General features: G+C 46.3%; 1 protein-coding gene across 2 annotated transcripts in view; it reads right to left on the bottom strand.

The window, feature by feature from the left end:
- The window catches only part of LDLRAD3 (low density lipoprotein receptor class A domain containing 3), a 251,655-nt gene that overhangs the window by 160,847 nt on the left and 72,593 nt on the right, over positions 1-18,215 (bottom strand). For both annotated transcript variants that reach the window (XM_067749385.1, XM_067749384.1), the window contains exon 2: positions 13,587-13,733. In XM_067749385.1, the coding sequence (XP_067605486.1) occupies positions 13,587-13,733 (147 nt within the window). The remainder of the gene's footprint in view (positions 1-13,586; positions 13,734-18,215) is intronic.

Below are 18,215 nucleotides of genomic sequence, written 5' to 3' on the forward strand. Positions count from 1 at the left end.
ATTCAACCCAGGCCCTGTGGCCCCAGAGCCAACCCTCCCGCTCTGCACGCTGCCTCCTGTCCCGAAGCGCAGCGAGCACCCCAAGGAAAACAGACACACGTGGTATGTCTATCTGTTTGGAAATGTCAGGACCTTTGGCTGAAACGCCCTATGCTGACAATCAGAGAAAATGAATTCAATTTCACTGACTCTAAGACACCACCAATTGTAAGGGATGCCACTAATTTACATACAACGGAGAAAGAAAAAACTCTCCAATTAAACCAGGACACACGTTTTCTTATCCCATCGATTGTAAGAGGCATCTCACTTTCAGAGACCTGAAAATGTAAAAAGATGTGTGTCTTAGAATTAAAGAAACACTGAAGCCCTTCGAATGAGCAAGATGGTGAAATGCAGGATAGACTCAGGGTGGAAACAAGGTTCTCTGAGTGCAGAGTATCCGAACACTACATCTAATTTTCCAAGCAAACCTGATAATCCCAATTTTATGTGCAAGCTTCCGATTTAGAAACGAATTCATGTTTTTCATGTCTTTGTGCAGGACAAAAAAGCTGTCTACAGCCCAATCTGGCTGGGAGCCCTCCCAGCTTCCTCCCAGGTGCACTGGAAGGCAGAGAGCTACAGGTATCAATTTAGTTGCAGCACATCCCACCCCTGTGGCTTTTAAAGGCACAGGACTTTCACCGGCTGCCATACACGCTAACTAGCGTTCAGAGTACTTTCTTTTTCTATCATGGAAGTAGCCAAGTCAAGGCGCCAGGTCACAGAAGTAAGACTACTTTTAGAACTGACTTTAAAAGAATATATTTATTTATTTTCTCATATAAAGCACTCTCCCCAGGCTTTCAACTAGTCCTGTTCTATTGACACACCTGGTCCTGTTCCATGACCACCAGCTATAAAGGCAGGAGTAGAACAATAACAGCAAATTACCCCAAGTGGATGCAGTGAGAACACATCCAGTACAGGGACGTCCAAGGGAGCTGACTGTGCAGGCCTGGTCCTGGGTGGCGCTGGCCACTGCACACTCTACTCTGTCAATAATGCACCCAGAGCTTCCCTGGTGGCGCAGTGGTTAAGGATCCGCCTGTCAATGCAGGGGACATGGGTTCGAGCCCTGGTCCGGGAAGATCCCACATGCCACGAAGCAACTAAGCCCGTGTGCCACAACTACTGAGCCTGTGCGCTAGAGCCCACGAGCCACAACTACTGAGCCCAAGTGCCACAACTAGTGAAGCCCACTCTGCAACAAGAGAAGCCACTGCAATGAGAAGCCCGTGCACCACAACAAAGAGTAGCCTCCACTCACCGCAACTAGAGAAAGCCCACGTGCAGCAAAAGATCCAACTCAGCCATAAGTAAATAAATAAATAAATTTATATTAAAAAAAATTAATGCGCCTGGTGTGGCAGGTTATTAGTGTCCTGGAACTTGAGAATGGAACCTTATTTAGAAATAGTGCATATATATAATCAAGTTAAGATGAGGTCATGCTGGATGAAAATGGATCCTAAGTCAACGATGGGTATCCTTTTAAGAAAAGGGAAATTTGGACACAGAGACACATGCATAGGGTGGACTCCAGGTGATGACGGAGGCAGAGACTGGACTGTTGATTCTACAAGTCAAAGATGCCAAGGAATGCCGGCGACGAAGCACGGAAGGACTGTACCCTAGAGCCTTCAGAGAGAGCACGGCCCTGTGGACACCTTGATTCTGGATGTCCAGCTTCCAGACCTGGGGGAGAATATATTTCAGTTCTTTTAAGCCATCGGTTTGCAGTATTTTGTTAGAGCAGCCCCAGGCAACTGATACACCCAGAGAGTTTCGGAGCACTTCGTATTTCTCCACCTAGTGTAAAATTGCTGGCATCTTCAAACAGTGGCCAGGGTCCTTTTAGAAAAGTGAGCATATGGTCACATTCGTGTTAAGGTCAGGCATAGCCCCACAAGCCAGAAATTGTCCCTACGGAGCTGTCAGGAGACTACCGGAATTTATACATCTGGATCCCAACATCTGGACTGCACCATTGGCACAGGGCACAAAACGCACATCTGGGAGCGGGGAGAGGACCTGGAAGGCTGTGACTTCTACGAGTCCTAGACCTTGGAGGCTGCAGGGGGCAGTGCGGGTTTCAGGCCAACAGAGTGAAGGCAGAGACTTCAGAAGACTGTTGAAGCGATGCAGCAAAATGCTGTCATCAAAACCCACTTAGGTGCTTAACTGGGTGGGACTAGGGCAGAGCTGGGAGCACTCTGGTGGGCGGGGGCAAGTGCAGGGCTGTGAAGACACGGGTTCCCCGCTGAGCGCAGGAGAGCTACTTCCAAACCCCCTCCCTGTGACCCTAAGGGCCTGCCCGGCTCACCCAAGGCCCTCAAGTATTTGTTTCCTTCCCTCATACAGCGGCGTCTGTGTGTCTGGCTGCCTCCCTGGAGCTCTAAGCTAAAGAGAAGTTCATAAGAGCTCATGACTGTGTGTTCAAGACTCTCTGGAGTGAAAAGAAGATATTGACCCAGCAAAGGAAGGGGTTTCTAAGGCTTAAGCTTTCAAAGAGAGAGCAGGAAGAGGGGGTGTGTGCAAGGGATGGCCTGGACGTCTAGCACTGCAGGACCAGGAATGTCACTGCAGACTTGGGTTTGAGGATAATGTCACCGGCACTTTTGAGGGAACAGTATCAGTTAGCACTTACTGAATGCTTAACCCAGGCCAGGCACCCCAGCTCCGAGCCCCACATACATTAGCTGATTTAAGACGGACAGCGATGCCCTGCGGTCAGCAGAGCTGATCTACACCCGACTTCTAACTTGCATTACCACCTGGACATACCGCCTATTAAATGTTTTTAACTATCACCCCCTGAAGTAGGTACTGTGATGATCCCCATTTTACAGATGAGGAAATTGGTGTAGAGGTAGGTAAGTTGGTGCCCAGAGCCTCAGAGGTCATAAATGGAGGCTGGCCCCCAAAGCCCCTGTTTTAAACCACAGGATTTATGGTCTCAAATTTGAGATGAAAGAAACTAAGTGAAGTGGGGGCCATGCCTGGAATTATCTGAGATGTTTAAAAACAACTACACAAAGAAAATGACTAAGTTAGAAAAGAACAACATTAACACACACAGGTCTTGGATTCCTTCCTCACCACAAGTGCTGGGAAGGAATGTGAACTTTCATTCTGAAGCATTTAATGGACAGAGTGTTAAACCACAGTGATATTCTCTAGACCCCCGTTTTCTGAAGCTCGGCGTCTTCAGAAGGCTTTTGAAATTCAGCATTTAACAATGGCTTGCCAGGCTCCACCCACCTCTCCCAGCGGGGAGGTTGATAAAAGAAAGCCCACACCTACTGGGCTGGGCCAGCCCACAAAAGCCCAAATCGATTGAATTATCCCTTGGAAGTATGTGTATTAGATGCCTCGGGCTGCCGTAACAAAGTACCACAAACTGAGTGGCTCTAAGCAACAGAAATTTATTCTCTCGTGTTTCTGGAGGCCAGAAGACTGCAATGAAGGTGTCAGCAGGGCCATGCTCCCTCTGAGATTCGGGGTAGACTCTTTCCCTGCCTCTTTCTAGCTCCTGGGGGCAGCTGTCGATTCTTAGGATTCCCTGCCTTGTAGCTGCATCACTCCCATCTCTGCCTCTGTTGTCACATGGCCTTCTTTCCTCACATCCGCACACTGCTTCTTGTAAGAACTCCAGTCACATTGGATTAAGGGCCCACCCGACTCCAGTGTGACCTCATCTTAGCTAATCACAACCGCAACATCCCAGCTCCAAATAAGGTCACGTTTGGAGATACTGGGGGTTAGGGCGACAACATGTCCTTGGAGGGGACATAATTCAACCTGTAACAGTAAGATTCTTACTTTCAAACTGTTAAAGAAAAAAAATAGAAGCAGGATGTCTGTGAACCTCATCCTGTTACACAGCTGTGGGACAGCTGTCACTCACTCATTACGTAACAATTTTTTAAAAAATAAGAGATGGGTAGATGGCTGGGTTAGTTTTGCTAGGGGTGTTGTAACAAAGTGCCACGACTTTGTGGTACAACGGAAATGTACTGTCTCCCAGCTCTGGAGGCCAGAAGCCTTAAATCATAATGTCAGTAGGGCTGGTTCCTTCTCAGGGCTGAAGAAGGATCTGTTCCTGGCCTCTCTCCTTGGCTTGCAAATGGCCATCCTCTCTCTCTGTCTTCCCATCGTCTTCCCCCTGGATGGATCTCGGTGTCCAAATTCCCCCTTCCTGTAAGGGCGTATTGGATATGGTTCACTCTAGTGACCTCATTTTAACCTGATTACTTTTATAAAGGCCTTATCTCCAAATAAGGTCACATTTTTTGTTTTTTCATGCTATCTTAATTTTTAACGTTTTTAATTGTATAGTCGATATACAGTATTATAAAAGTTACAGGTGTACAATACAGTGATTCACAATTTTTAAAGGTTATATTCCATTTATAGTTATTAGAAAATATTCGCTACATTCCCCGTGTTGTACAATATATTCTTATAGCTTATTTTATACCTAATAGCTTGTACCTCTTAATCCCCTACTCTTACACTGCCCCTCCCCCCTACCCACAGTAATCTCTAGTTTGTTCTCCATATCTCTGAGTCTGCTTTTTTTTGGTTACATTCACTAGTTTGTTGTATTTTTTAGATTCCTCATATAAGTGATATCATACAGTATTTGTCTTTCTCTGTCTGACTTATTTCACTTAGCATAATGCATTCCAAGTCTGTCCGTGTTGGTGCAAATGGCAAATTTTCATTCCTTTTTACGGCAAGGTCACATTCTGAGGTACTGGGGTTAGGACTTCAACATATGAATTTGGGGGCTGGGGACACAATTCAACCCATAATGATAGCGTTGTGCCAGTTTTGTTTCTTACACAGCAGCAGGGGAGGATTAGATCCCACCGTAGTTGCATCCCCCAGCTCATTGACAGGCTGCTTTCCCAGGTCAAAGCATGTCAGCTCTCACACCCCGTTCTCTGAGAAAAGACAGAGCAGCCTGAGAGAGAAAGAAGCAAACTGTACCCACCCCATGGAAACTGCCTGATTTCCTGGGGCATTTTGCATGTGAGCCAAGCAGTAGGTGCCTTGGTGAAATCGCTGAATTACTGCTAAAGTTTGATGAGAAGAATAACGCAGAATCCAGTTATTTCCCCTCATCTCTGCTTGCCCTGAAACACCAGGTTTAAAAGAAAACATTATATGTGGCGCCACCTAGAGGCCTACGATGAAGACCATAAAAAGGAAAGGAAGAGTTTCTGGCTGGGCTTTCCTCCCCTTACATTCCTTGGTGATCATTATTTCAAACTTGCCCTCTCAGCCCAATCTCCTGGATTTCTGCCATCACACTGGTGCAATTAAAAGCCATGCTCAAGAAATGGCTGGGAACACTAAAAGCAAATTCCATTTTTCCACCTATTTTTCTATGCCTCTGGATTTGGAGATTCATTAAAATTTTATCATTTGACAAGATTCTTGAATTTATCCCCAGCCCCAGCCCCGCCAACACACACACACACACACACACACACACAAAGGGCCTGGGACTTTAAAAGTCTGTACATGCCTCAAAAATAGTGATCAAGGGCTTCCCTGGTGGCGCAGTGGCTGAGAGTCCGCCTGCCGATGCAGGGGACACAGGTTCGTGCCCCAGTCCGGGAAGATCCCACATGCCGCGGAGCGGCTGGGCCCGTGAGCCATGGCCGCTGGGCCTGCGCGTCCGGAGCCTGTGCCCCACAGCGGGAGAGGCCACAACAGTGAGGGGCCCGCGTACCGCAAAAACAAAACAAAAACAAAAATAGCGATCAATGTAATTTTTCAAAGAAGAAAACGAACCACCTTGTAACACGGATCTCAACCCTCCAAGATCCCTCCCCCATTTGGTTAGACCACAGTGAGATGGCAGCTGCAATCCAACACAAAGCTGGCAGGAGATTTAAGGCTCTTGATTCCAGGTCACATGTATGTTCTAGAAATTTGGATTGCCGCTTTATTATTACAGCAAGGGGCAGTAATAAAGTACAGTCTCTTCTTTCAGAGATTCACAGGACTAACAGCCACTTTAGAAATCATTTCCAGGTATACCTCGTATTATTGATCACTTGATCGCACTTTGCAGGTACTGAGTTTTTTACAAATTGAAGGCTTGTGGCAACCCTGTGTCAAGCCATTTTTCCAACAGCATTTGTTCACTTTGTGTCTCTGTGTCACATGTTGGTAATTATTACAATATTTCACATGTTTTCCCTATTATTATATTTGTTATGGTGATCTGTGATCAGTGATCTTTGATGTTACTATTGTCATTGTTTTGGGGCTCCACGAACCATACCCATATAAGATGGCGAACTTAATTGATGAATGTTGTGTGTGTTCTGACTGCTCCATCAACCAACTGGCCATTCCCCCAGCTCTCTCCCTCACCCCAGGCTTCCCTATTCCCTGAGACACAATATTAAAATTAGGCCAAATAATAACCCTATAAGGACCTCTAAGTGTTCAATTGAAAGGAAGAGTCACAAGTCTCTCACTTTAATAAAAAACTAGAAATGATGATTACGCTTAGGGAGGAAGGCATGTTGAAAGCCAAGACAGGCCAAAAGCTAGGCCTCTAGTGCTGAACAAGTAGTCAAGCTGTAGATGCAAATGAAAAGTTCTTGAAGGAAATTAAAAGTGCTGCTCCAGTGAACACACAAATGATAAGAAAGCAAAACAGCCTTATTGCTGATAGGAAGAAAGTTTGAGTTGTCTGGATAGAAGATCAAACCAGCCACAACATTCCCTTAAGCCAAAGCCCGATCCAGAGCGAGGCCCTAACTCTTCAATTCTGTGAAGGCTGAGAGAGGTGAGGAAGCTGCAGAGGAATGTTTGAAGCTAGCAGAGGTTGGTTCATGAGGTTTAAGGAAAGAACATAACATAAAAGTGCAGAGTGAAGCAGCAAGTGATGATGTAGAAGCTGTAGCAAGTTATCCAGAGGCTCTAGCTCAGATCATCAATAAAGGTGACTATAAATTTTCAATGTAGACAAAACAGCAATATATGGGGAGAAGACGCCATTTAGGACTTTCATAGCTGGAGAGGAGAAGTCAATGCCTGGCTTCAAAACTTCAAAGGACAGGCTGACTCTCTTGTTAGGAGGCTAAAAGAGCTGGTGATTTTAAGTTTAGGCCAATGCTCATTTACCATTAAAAATTCTAAGGCCCTTAAGAATGATGCTAAATCTACACTGCCTGTGCTCTATATGGAACAACAAAGCCAGGATGACAGCACATCTGTTGACAACATGGTTTACTGAATATTTTAAACCCCCTCTTGAGGCCTACTGCTCAGAAGTAAAGATTCCTTTCAAAATATTACTGCTCTCTGACAATGCACGTGGTCACCCAAGAGCTCTGATGGAGATGTACAGTGAGATTCATGCTGTTTTCATGACTGCTAACACCTCATCCATTCTGCAGCCCATGGATCAAGGAGTAATTTTGACTTTCAAGTCTTAGTTTTTAAGAAATACATTTCATAAGGCTATAGCTGCCAAAGGTAGTGACTCCTCTGGTGGATCTGGGCGAAGTAAATTGAAAAACTTCTGGAAGGACTCACCATTCTAGATGCTATTAAGAACATTCGTGATTCATGGGAAGAGGTCAAAATATCAACATTCACAGGAGTTTGGAAGAAGTTGATTCCAACCCTCACAGAAGACTTTGAGGGGTTCAAGACTTCAGTGGAGGAAGTAACTGCAGATGTGGTGGAAACAACAAGAGACCTAGAACTAGAAGTGGAGCCTGAAGATATGACTGAATTGCTGCAATCTCATGATAAAACTGTAATGGATGAGGAGAGTTACTTCTTATGGACGAGCAAAGAAAGTGGTTTCTCGAGATGGAATCTACTCCTGGTGAAGATGCTGCGAAGATTGTTGAAATGATGACAAAGGATTTAGAACGTTACATAAACTTAGTTGATAAGAAGCAGCAGCAGGTTTGAGAGGACTGACTCCACTTTTAAAAGAAGTTCTGTGGCTAAAATGCTATCAAATACAGCATTGCCACCACAGAGAAATCATTCATGAAAGAGTCAATCAATGCAGCAAACTTCACTTTTAAGTAACATTTTAAGAAATTCCCACAGCCATGCCACCCTTCAGCAACTACCACCGTGACCAGTCAGCAGCCATCAATACCGAGGCAAGACCCTCCACCAGGAAAAAGATTGCAATTCGCTGAAGCCTCAAATGATGGTTAGTATTTTTAAGCAAGAAAGTATTTTTTAATTAACGTATGTACATTATTTTTTAGACATAATTCTATTGCATACTTAATAGACTACAGTATAGTGTAAACACAACTTTCATATGCACTGGGAAACCAAAAAATTTGTGTGACTCGCGTTACTGTGGTGGTCTAGAAGTGAAACCACGGTATCTCCAAGGTATGCCTGTACACAGAAAAACATTTTCGACGTTTCTTAATTTTTAAAAAAATCAGATCAGTAGTGATAACATACAGTACAATCCTGTTCAGCAGAATAACAGAGATCCACGTACAAAAAGACTGAATGAACCCACCGGTGGTCTCTGATGGAGGAAGGTTATGAGGACTTACACGCTGGGACAGCTGACAGGGTCTGCAACATCTCTCTGTGGCTCAGTTTCCTCATCTGGAGATAATGACAGTCCCTTTCTCATAAGGCTCGTGACAATCCGTGAGTTACTATAATGTAAAGTGCCTGGGACAGTGCAGCCCAGGAGAAGCTCAAGTAACGGCATGTCATTGCTCTTGCCATAATCAGGGCTTCCATGGAACTTGTATGCTTTTCTAAAACATATCCTTATTCCTTTATTATAACAAAAAGTTATTTGGCTAAAACGATCACTTAGGGCATTCCGCTAACCAAGAACAGAAATACACCCAGACTATCCGCAAAGGAGCCCCTACTCTCAAAACTCTAAGGTGGAAAATCTAATGACTCCACCCAATTGGAAATTTATCCTAGTCCATTAATAGATATTTCACAAGGTCGGAAATACAACTAGTCCATAGGGGGTTGGGGAAAACATTCAACCTCTTTAGATAACTTAAAATATGAAAATTAAAATATGTAACTGTTTTCAACTATTAAACGAACCAGAAAACCGATTTTTTAAAAAAGGTATTTCCCAATGCTGCCAAGGCTAAAACAAAGCCAGACGTCTCACATGTTGCCCGTGAGCAAAAGCTGATGCAAACCAGTAGCAGAACAAGTGGGCAAGAGGCAGAAAAGGCTCCTGTCCTTCAACCTGGTCATGGCATTTCTGAGAATCGAGCTGAAGACCATTTCTCAAAACAGGGGGAAAGTCATATCTACCCTCATTTCACAACCGTAAGCACTATTTCTAACAGTGAAAAACTGGAAACAACATAAATACCAAATAATAAGTAAATAAATTATATTTATTCACCAAGTGAATGGGCCACTTAAGCGTTAAAAGTGATAGGGAAATATGGGGGAAAAAACATAGAAAAATGTTAATATGTTGAAATGTTACCTGGGAAAAAAATTAAAATATAAAATCATATACCTATGGTGATTACAACTGAGAAAAGCCTGAATGTAAACTTGTAAGATGCCCACAGTGGGTCTGGTAGCGTACAGACTCTATGTGGGATTCTGTTTTTCTCCTTCCCTGTTCCCCCGATTTTTACAACATAACATTTTATTACCTTTATAATAAAAAAGTTTCTTCCTGTCTCACGAAAATCTTTCCTCTGCCGTGGATACAGAATAGCTGCTCTCTGCCCCGTATCCCTCCAAGACACACTTCTCCAGGCCCTTCTCTCACCCTTCGGCAAGGGCAAGACTTCTCCTTGGTTAGGTGTATTCTTTTCTAAATGCCAAAGCTATGTCGTAGGGCTTTTGAGGCAATCACCTCTACCAAGTGAGAGTATCAGCCGCCTTCTCTCTCCTTCCTGTAAGTACCAAGTTGTTCCAAAGAATCAGTGAAAGAGCTCTGTAACTTCTGAACGAGACGCAGAAGGAGGCGGCACACATTCTAAATGGACAACTCTCAGGGAGCCGTCGAAAGGATGGACCAGATGGTACCTACCCTGGAGACCTCAGCCCAGCCCAGCCTGGCTCTGGCTGAAACCATCCTGTATTTCTACCCTCCAGGCATGCATAAGTTCCTTAATCGACCCTAAACATTGTTTTTGTTTGTTTGTTTTGTTCAACTCTCTCATTTTATTTATTTACTAAAAAAAATTTTTTTTATTTTTAACATCTTTATTGGAGTATAATTTTTTTACAATGGTGTGTTAGTTTCTGCTTTATAACAAAGTGAGTCAGCTATATATACATATATCCTCATATCTCTCCCCTCTTGCGTCTCCCTCCCACCCTCCTTATCCCACCCCTCTATGTGGTCGCAAAGCACCAAGCTGATCTCCCTGTGCTATGCGGCTGCTTCCCACTAGCTACCTATTTTACATTTGGTAGTGTATATATGTCCATGCCACTCTCTCACTTCGTCCCAGCTTACCCTTCCCCCTCCCCATGTCCTCAAGTCCATTCTCTACGTCTGTGTCTTTATTCCTGTCCTGCCCCTAGGTTCTTCAGAACCTTTTTTTTTTTTTTTTAGATTCCATATATATGTGTTAGCATATGGTATTTGTTTTTCTCTTTCTGATTTACTTCACTCTGTATGATAGACTCTAGGTCCATCCACCTCACTACAAATAACTCAATTTCATTTCTTTTTATGGCTGAGTAATATTCCATTGTATACATGTGCCACATCTTTATCCATTCATCTGTCGATGGACACTTAGGTTGCTCGCATGTCCTGGCTATTGTACATAGAGCTGCAATGAACATTGTGGTACATGACTCTTTTTGAATTATGGTTTTCTCAGGGTATATGCCCAGTAGTGGGATTGCTGTCGACCCTAAACATTTTGATCAGCAGAAGTAAAAAAGCAAAAGAGACTCAAACACCCGACAAGAGGGGAATAATTAGGCTGCAGTGCATCTACTGGATGGAACAGTAGGTAACCTCACAAACACCAATTATCATTGCTACATATATGGTAACGTGGCAAAGGGCCTCTACATTGAAGTAGAAAAAGCAGGTTACTCAATCACGCGTCCCCATGACAATGAATATACTTTGTGTGGACTGACCAATAACAGTTACCGTTTACAAGTCACTGACTATACCCAGGCATTGTGCTGTGTGCTTAACATGCATTAAAACGTCACAACGATGTCACTTAGAAGGCTGATTATTCTCATTTTGGAGAGGAGGGAATTGAGGCAGCAGAAGGTTAAGGAATTAATTCTCATTTAAGCCTTCCAATGGCTAAGTTTTAGACCATTCTGGTAACTTTTCTAAGATCACCCAGCGCTGGGGGAGAGGGATGGAAGGGAGGGCTGGGGTTTGGACACAGTCCTTCTCCAGGGCTCAACCCGCAGGTCCTAGACTGGGAAGGGAATATGTAAGAAATCTGAAATGCAAGGAAACTTTGTCTTAGAAAAAGGACTTCTTCTCCTTCCCTCTGTTGTCTAAACTTTCTAGTGTTCTTCTGTTTTTAGAATTTAAAGACCAAAGGAGAAAAGAAGGGCAACAGAGGAAAGGTTTTTCGAATGCATGTGTTTATGTGTATGGTTTTTCAAATTATGTTTTGATCAAAAGACTAAATAAATGCCAATCAAGTCTCTACTACACTTGGGGGTGACAGGTCGGTAATGAGGAGAAAAAAATTAACGGAGAATAGCCAAGGCGAGCCTGTTCCAAACCAAACCAAACTGCGTCAGGCAGCTGCCCACACTATCTTTTCTTTTCTTTTCTTTTTTTTTAAAATTTCTCTTTCCACCAACTCTTCCCGTTTACGCATGAATTCTGAAATCATGGAACTGGACTGGCACGGGACACAGCTTGTCACAGAGAACTTTAATAATCACACAGTAGAAATTGACAAAGCTGGGGATGTAACTTAGGTCTCAACTTCCGATCCTGTATTCTGTCACAAACGTGTCCCGTTCTGAACATTCCCAGCTCAGCTAAAGACAATCTGCATTTACTGGAGTTCCAATACACACCATATTCCAAAAATGATCATTCCACACATTCAGAGTGTTTAATAATGCTCAGAACTGGACAGATTATAGGGTTCACGCATACTATCTCATTTGAAACTCAAATTACAAACATTCAATTTCTAGCAATTTTGAAGCCAGGCTAGAAACAGAAAAAGCTGCAATAGACATAATACTCTTTTTTAATTCTGCAAAAATAAAAATGCATTATGTATAATAGTCGATTCAGAAGAAATCACAAGCAACAAAGAAAATGAACTATTTCCCACAAAAAACATACCCTCAACCCAATCCCTCCCAAAACTTCTCTGAAGAGCAGGGGCAGGCAGCAGGGATACTGGACAGATCTCAGAGGGGCCAGTCTCAGAGGGAGTACATCACGAGGAAGAGGGGGCCTGGCTCCAGAGGGGGCCCCAAACCCAGAGCTCCTTCCTGCGCAACAAGCTGAGCCTCAAATCCCGGTAACAGCTATGTGAAAAGTTCAAATTATCATCTTCTCCTCATTTCCTCAGCTGGCTCCCAAAAAGACGGCAGATTCAGAGCCAGAACACATAGTTCTCCTGTGCGAGAGGCCCTGTGGCCTGGTGCCCAAAGCCCAGGAAACAGCCAAGAACCATTGTCCAGCTGTGTGGTCCCCAGGCACCGGACGACCCTGGGCCCAGGACTTCCGGTGTACTTCCTGCCGGCCAGCGTGCCGTGGCCCAGCTCCCTCTGCAGCACCAAACTTTGGCAAAGAAGAGAAACACACCTCTACGGGGCAGGGAGGATCGTTCCACTTCCTGGAGGCCCCTCAACTCACATCCCTGGTGCCTCCTTTCTCGCAGATTACCACTGACTCACATCTCACGCGGATTTTGGGTACAAAACGGGAAAGAGGCTGAAGAAGGAGGGGGTGGAGAGGATCAGAAAGAATCCCGGTCCTGGTGTTGCCCATTTGAAGATGATGTCCAGGTGTTGGCAAAGAAAAGGGCATTTGGAAGCAGATTACTACAAAGTCAGTACCAACTCCACGCTAGACACTTGACGTGATGCTAAAGCTTATTTCATCCTCAAGAATGCTGCACAATGTAGAAGATGTGCGAGATGCGTACCAGCCTGGACCTTGGGGTCAGGCAGCCCTGGGTTCAAATCCAGGTCTGCTGCTCGCTGGTTAGAAGATACTGAAGCTACATAACCTCTGGGAGTCTCAGCATCCTCGCGTGTAAAGTGAAGGCAGTGAGAGTCTCCCAGCGGGAGGGTGAGTAGAGCCTGGTGGACAGGTCCTCTGCTCCCCCAAAGCTGTGGCTCCCACCCCACCAAGACCCCTGTTTCTGCACAGACCACGCTGCTCTGAGATAGAACTACAGGTGGAGAGGGCAGGACAGCCCTGCCCCCAGAGGCCTTGGCCCCGCCGTGGGCAGCACGCAGAGTGTGCAGGGCTGAGTCAGACCCAGAACTCCTCGCTGATGCCCCAGGACTGCCGCCACCCTCCTCCTGCCCCAGCAAAGGGCCAGGCCACTCACGGCACTCCTTCTCGTCACTCTTGTCGAAGCAGTCGGGCAGCCCGTCGCACTGCCAGGCGCCGGGGATGCACCGCCCATTGCTGCACATGAAGTTGCCTGGAATGTTGCACTCGTTGGTGAAGTTGTTCCCGGGGAGCAGCTGGCTCTCTGTGGGAGACAGGGGACAGGGAGGTCAGACGGTGCCGCCAAGGCAGCAAGAACCCAGGACCGCACAACCCTTCTTCGACACGGATTGTGTATGTGAGACTTCTGGTGGGTGACGTTGCCTCTCTGGGACTCAGTTTTCTCATCTGTGAAAGGGACCCAGAATCTGCTCCACCCCCAGGGATTCTGCGAGGACTAAACGGAGAGCCCCAGGTAAAGCCCTTCGCTGGTGCTGGGCACACAACAGGGGTCCACGAACTTTTCTTCTTTCTCTGTCAAAAAGCTTGGTAGTAAAACCCAAACGTTCTTTTCTGGCCATGGGCAGTGGCTACAAAGGAAGGTGCCAAGACAGAGGGAGCGCAGGACTCCCAGTACCCAGGAGCAGGAACTGCAGACTCTGTCCAGACCTCAGACTCTGCGGCCCTATATCACAGAATCCTTGCACTTGGGCCAAGTCAGCGGGAATATGGGGACATCATTTCACTTTAGGAAACAGGAATCACCCACAAAAACCAACCTGCCTGGGGTCACACGGGGAGCAAAGGCCAGACCAAAACTTCAACACAGGCCTTTTAACCCTAAGAGAGTCCCAAGGTCCCTGGACTGCTTGCCAAGTATTCCCGGAGATTTAGCACGGAGCCCCAAGGTTTAGATTCGACTCCACCGAACACAGGCACAGAATGCCAAGGCCCTCACCCAAAAGTGCGAACTCTTAGGCTGGAAAGCAAACAGGGAAGGCCAAGGAGAGCTAAATTCATCCACCAGTGGACCCCGGGGGCAGACTGTCAAGGGAGCCAGAACTGGATCAATCTGATCCGTCTGAGCTACTGTGATCAACGGCTGGGAGATCAGGAACCATCAGGAAATAAAAGTCTTAGAGGAAAAGGAGAAATAAAAGACCGGTCCCTCCAGGGCTCCCTCCTGAGTTTTCAATAAGCATTTATTGAACATTTATGACCAGACACTTCTGCTAAGTGTTAAAGATGCATAGATGAAAGCTAGGGCTCTTCCCTCCGGGCTGGAAAGGCACAAGGGTATACTAACAATTTTAGTGCCCTGTACCAAGAGGGATGTCCAGACCTGCCTGGGGGCAGCAGGAGGGAGGGCAGGGCCCACGATGCTCTTCCACAAGCTTTGCCAAGAGAAGCATCTCATGCCAGACCCCTGACATCACACCTTCTTTCATGCTAGACCCCTGACATCACACCTTCTTTCATGCCACTATCCTTTACATGTGCTGTAATTTTTACCTGGAATGCCCTTCAACTCATGGGGTCTCCTGGAAATCCCGACACACCCATTAGCATACAACTTCTGTGTTACTCTGCCTCTGAAGTCTTCCCCAAGGAGAAATGGGCAGTCACCCTGTTGTGTGCCTAGGGTTCTACTGGGGTTACACTAAAAACATTTTACAGCTGGAACGAGTGGGCAAAAAATTGGAAAAGACAGAGCCAGAGGCAAGCGGTACCACATCAGCCCAGGTGCCATGGCTATTCCTTATAGACCATCTGCCCCACTGCACTGAATTTATACTGTACATGAACACCCTGCTGAAAATGAGCTTGTGTAATTCACTGAAGAATTCTAGAAGAGCAGCTACAGTGAGGGGCCTCATCCGGCCCTAAAAACCTGCACTGGGTTCCTCAAATTCTTCCTTGTCCCCTCCTCACTCAATCACCCCCTACGATGGCCAATCACCAAGTCCTGCATGCTAGTCTCCGCTGCCACAGCCATGACTGCAGCCCAGATCACCACCGTCTCTTACCAGGATCACTGCCACAAGTGACCCCAGCCTCCCCTCGAGTCTATCTCAGAGGGACCTTTCTAAAGAGCAGATCAATCATGACACTTCTTGGCTTTAAAAAGCCACTGAATGGCTCCCCAGTGCTCTTAAGATAAAGTCAGAATTCAAGGCACTAAAGAAAGGTCACAGGAAAGAGGTGGCATTTGCAGTGGACGTTGATAGACAAAGAGATGAAACGTAAGGACCCGTCACATCTACAGAAAGATGGCAAAGACCAGAGCAGGCAGGCTCAGCGCAGGCCACGATGGGTATGGAATAAAAAAACACAGAGCTCTGATAGTTAGGAATTGCGAGAAGACTGTGCCCCTATTTCCCCAATGCTACACCAAGGTCAGGTATCACTAATCACAGTGGACTCTGACCACTGAGCCCACTGTCGATATCAGAATCCCTCTCAAGGCTCGACTTGAGGAAGCCACCACCAACCCTGAGATGGTCGTGAAGCCAATTCCCCACCTCCGGGCAGAGTTGCAAGATGCCAGAGTGGGTCTCGTAGGAGAGGAGTCTAGAAGGACAGCCTGGAGCTGGATCTCAGCCAGACACACAATACGTAACACTGAAAACCTACACGTTCCAGCTGTTTCCTAACAACTGCTCTGGGCTCCCCCCGGCCAGCAGGGAACTCTTCAGGGCTCCAGAACATAACTGCCATTCTGATGTGTTCGGAAGTCACTTATACTTGCTTGTGCAGAACTAGCTCCTCGAAGGCAAGCCCGCTGGAAGAGTCGCCGAAACTGTGAGACCTTGTTCTGATAAACAGATTTCTGGGGCAAGAAAACTGTCCAGACGAGATCCCAAAGTGCTTGCTCTGGGAGTCAAGAGGCTGGCGGCACGGGGACTTGATAAATGAGAGGGTGCGATGCCGAGACTAAACGCCACGTGGGTTGGACACAGGTGGTCCTGCAGCCACGGGGCTCCCAGTGCCCTACCGGCAGGACCTCGGATCCCCAGGGTCGGGTGAATGATAACTCAGAGGGGCAGTCTGTGCACGTCGGAGCAACTCCATCACCCACACAGGGGGCGCAGGGCCTTGTGCTTTAGGGAAGTGACAGTATCAGCAGGCTCGAGAGTATGAGGAGAAACCAAGGCAAAGAGAGGTTAAATCATGTTGACTCTGTCTTCAAAGATCTTCCTCAAACCCATCCAAGGTGCCTCACTAAACTGACACCATCCAATCCAAGCCACCGAGACCTCGTGCCCTCTTTAAACCAATGGCTCTTAACGGGGGACAAGTTTGGCCCCCAGAGGACATATGGCAGTGTCTGGAGACATTTTCGGTTGTGGCCTCTTCTGAGTAGAGGCCAGGAATGCACACCTGCGATGCACGGGGCAGACCCTCACAACAGAGAACCACCCAGCCCGAAAAGTCAAGAGTGCTGACGTGAGAAATCCTGGCTGAAACCAACCTTCCCCCTTTCACTTCTCACTCCCACCAGTTTCTTCTCCTCATAGCAGAGGGAGGTTTTAAATGCTGCTGATGGCTCATCGGTGCCCCTATAATAAATCTAAAACTGTTGCCATGGTTTACAAAGCCAGGCATGATCAGGCCCCGCCTACCTCTACAATCTCATTCCAACCATTTCTTCCAACACCAATGTCCGCCCTGCCGTGGTCCTCTGCACACACTGTTCACTCACCCCAATTCTTCCATGCACGTTCCACCTGCTGTTATGGGCTGAATTGTGTCCCCCCAGAATTCACATGTTGAGGTCCTAACCCCTGTACCTCAGCATGTGACTATATTGGGAGCTAGGGCTTTGAAAGTGTTGATTAAGTTAAAATGAGGCCATTAGCATGGGCCCTAATCCGATCTGATTGGTGTCCTTATAAAAAGAGATTAGGACACACACACACACAGGGAAGATCACGTGAAAACTCAAGGAGATGGCAGCAATCTACAAGCCAAGGAGACAGGCCTCAAAAGAAACAAACCCTGCACACTTTGACCTCAGACTTCTAGCCTCCAGAATCATGAGAAAATAAATGTCTATTGTTGAAGCCACTCACTCTGTGGTACCTTGTCACGGCAGCTCCAGCAAACTGGTACATCTGGCTAATCTCATTTGTCCTCTGACCTCAGCTTTACATCACTGACTCTGAGATTCCTTCACCCGATCTAAAGCTGATCCCTGTTTTCTGCTCTGGTCGTGTCCTGTGTTTTCCTTCACCCCAAATGTGCTCACCAATGAATCTGTACTCTCTCCCCACCAGATTGCACGACCCCAAAGGCCGAAGGGCATTGCTTCGTTTTGCTCTCCATCCTGGGCATCCTGCACTCAGTAGGTTCTCAGTAAATATCTGTGGTCATTCTCAGAAGAAAACCAAGTGTTCAGTTACTGATTTATCCCCCATCCCTCACACTCCTCCTTAGAAAGTTCCATCTACCCCCTGCGTCATCCCCCGGAAGGTGAGTGGGATCTTACATATATAGTTAAAAATAAGGGACACAGGGGTGTCTGGATTTGTGCAAGTAAATTACTACCCCGTCTGCTTTAAAAGAGGTTAGAAATCTTTTCAGCCGGACAGCAGGACTTTCTAGTAGCTGAAATGTTTATCCCATCTCAGTGTCTTGGGACACATTTAGAATGCAAAAAAGACAAGCATTAGCACGAAGTTGGCTAGCTGGGGTTTCTCCTTCTCCTTTTTCTTTTTTCATTAGGCTGAAAAATGAAAAAAGAGTT

The sequence above is a fragment of the Pseudorca crassidens genome, chromosome 9 (genome assembly GCF_039906515.1).
Source record: "Pseudorca crassidens isolate mPseCra1 chromosome 9, mPseCra1.hap1, whole genome shotgun sequence".
NCBI classification, from domain to species: Eukaryota; Metazoa; Chordata; class Mammalia; order Artiodactyla; family Delphinidae; genus Pseudorca; species Pseudorca crassidens.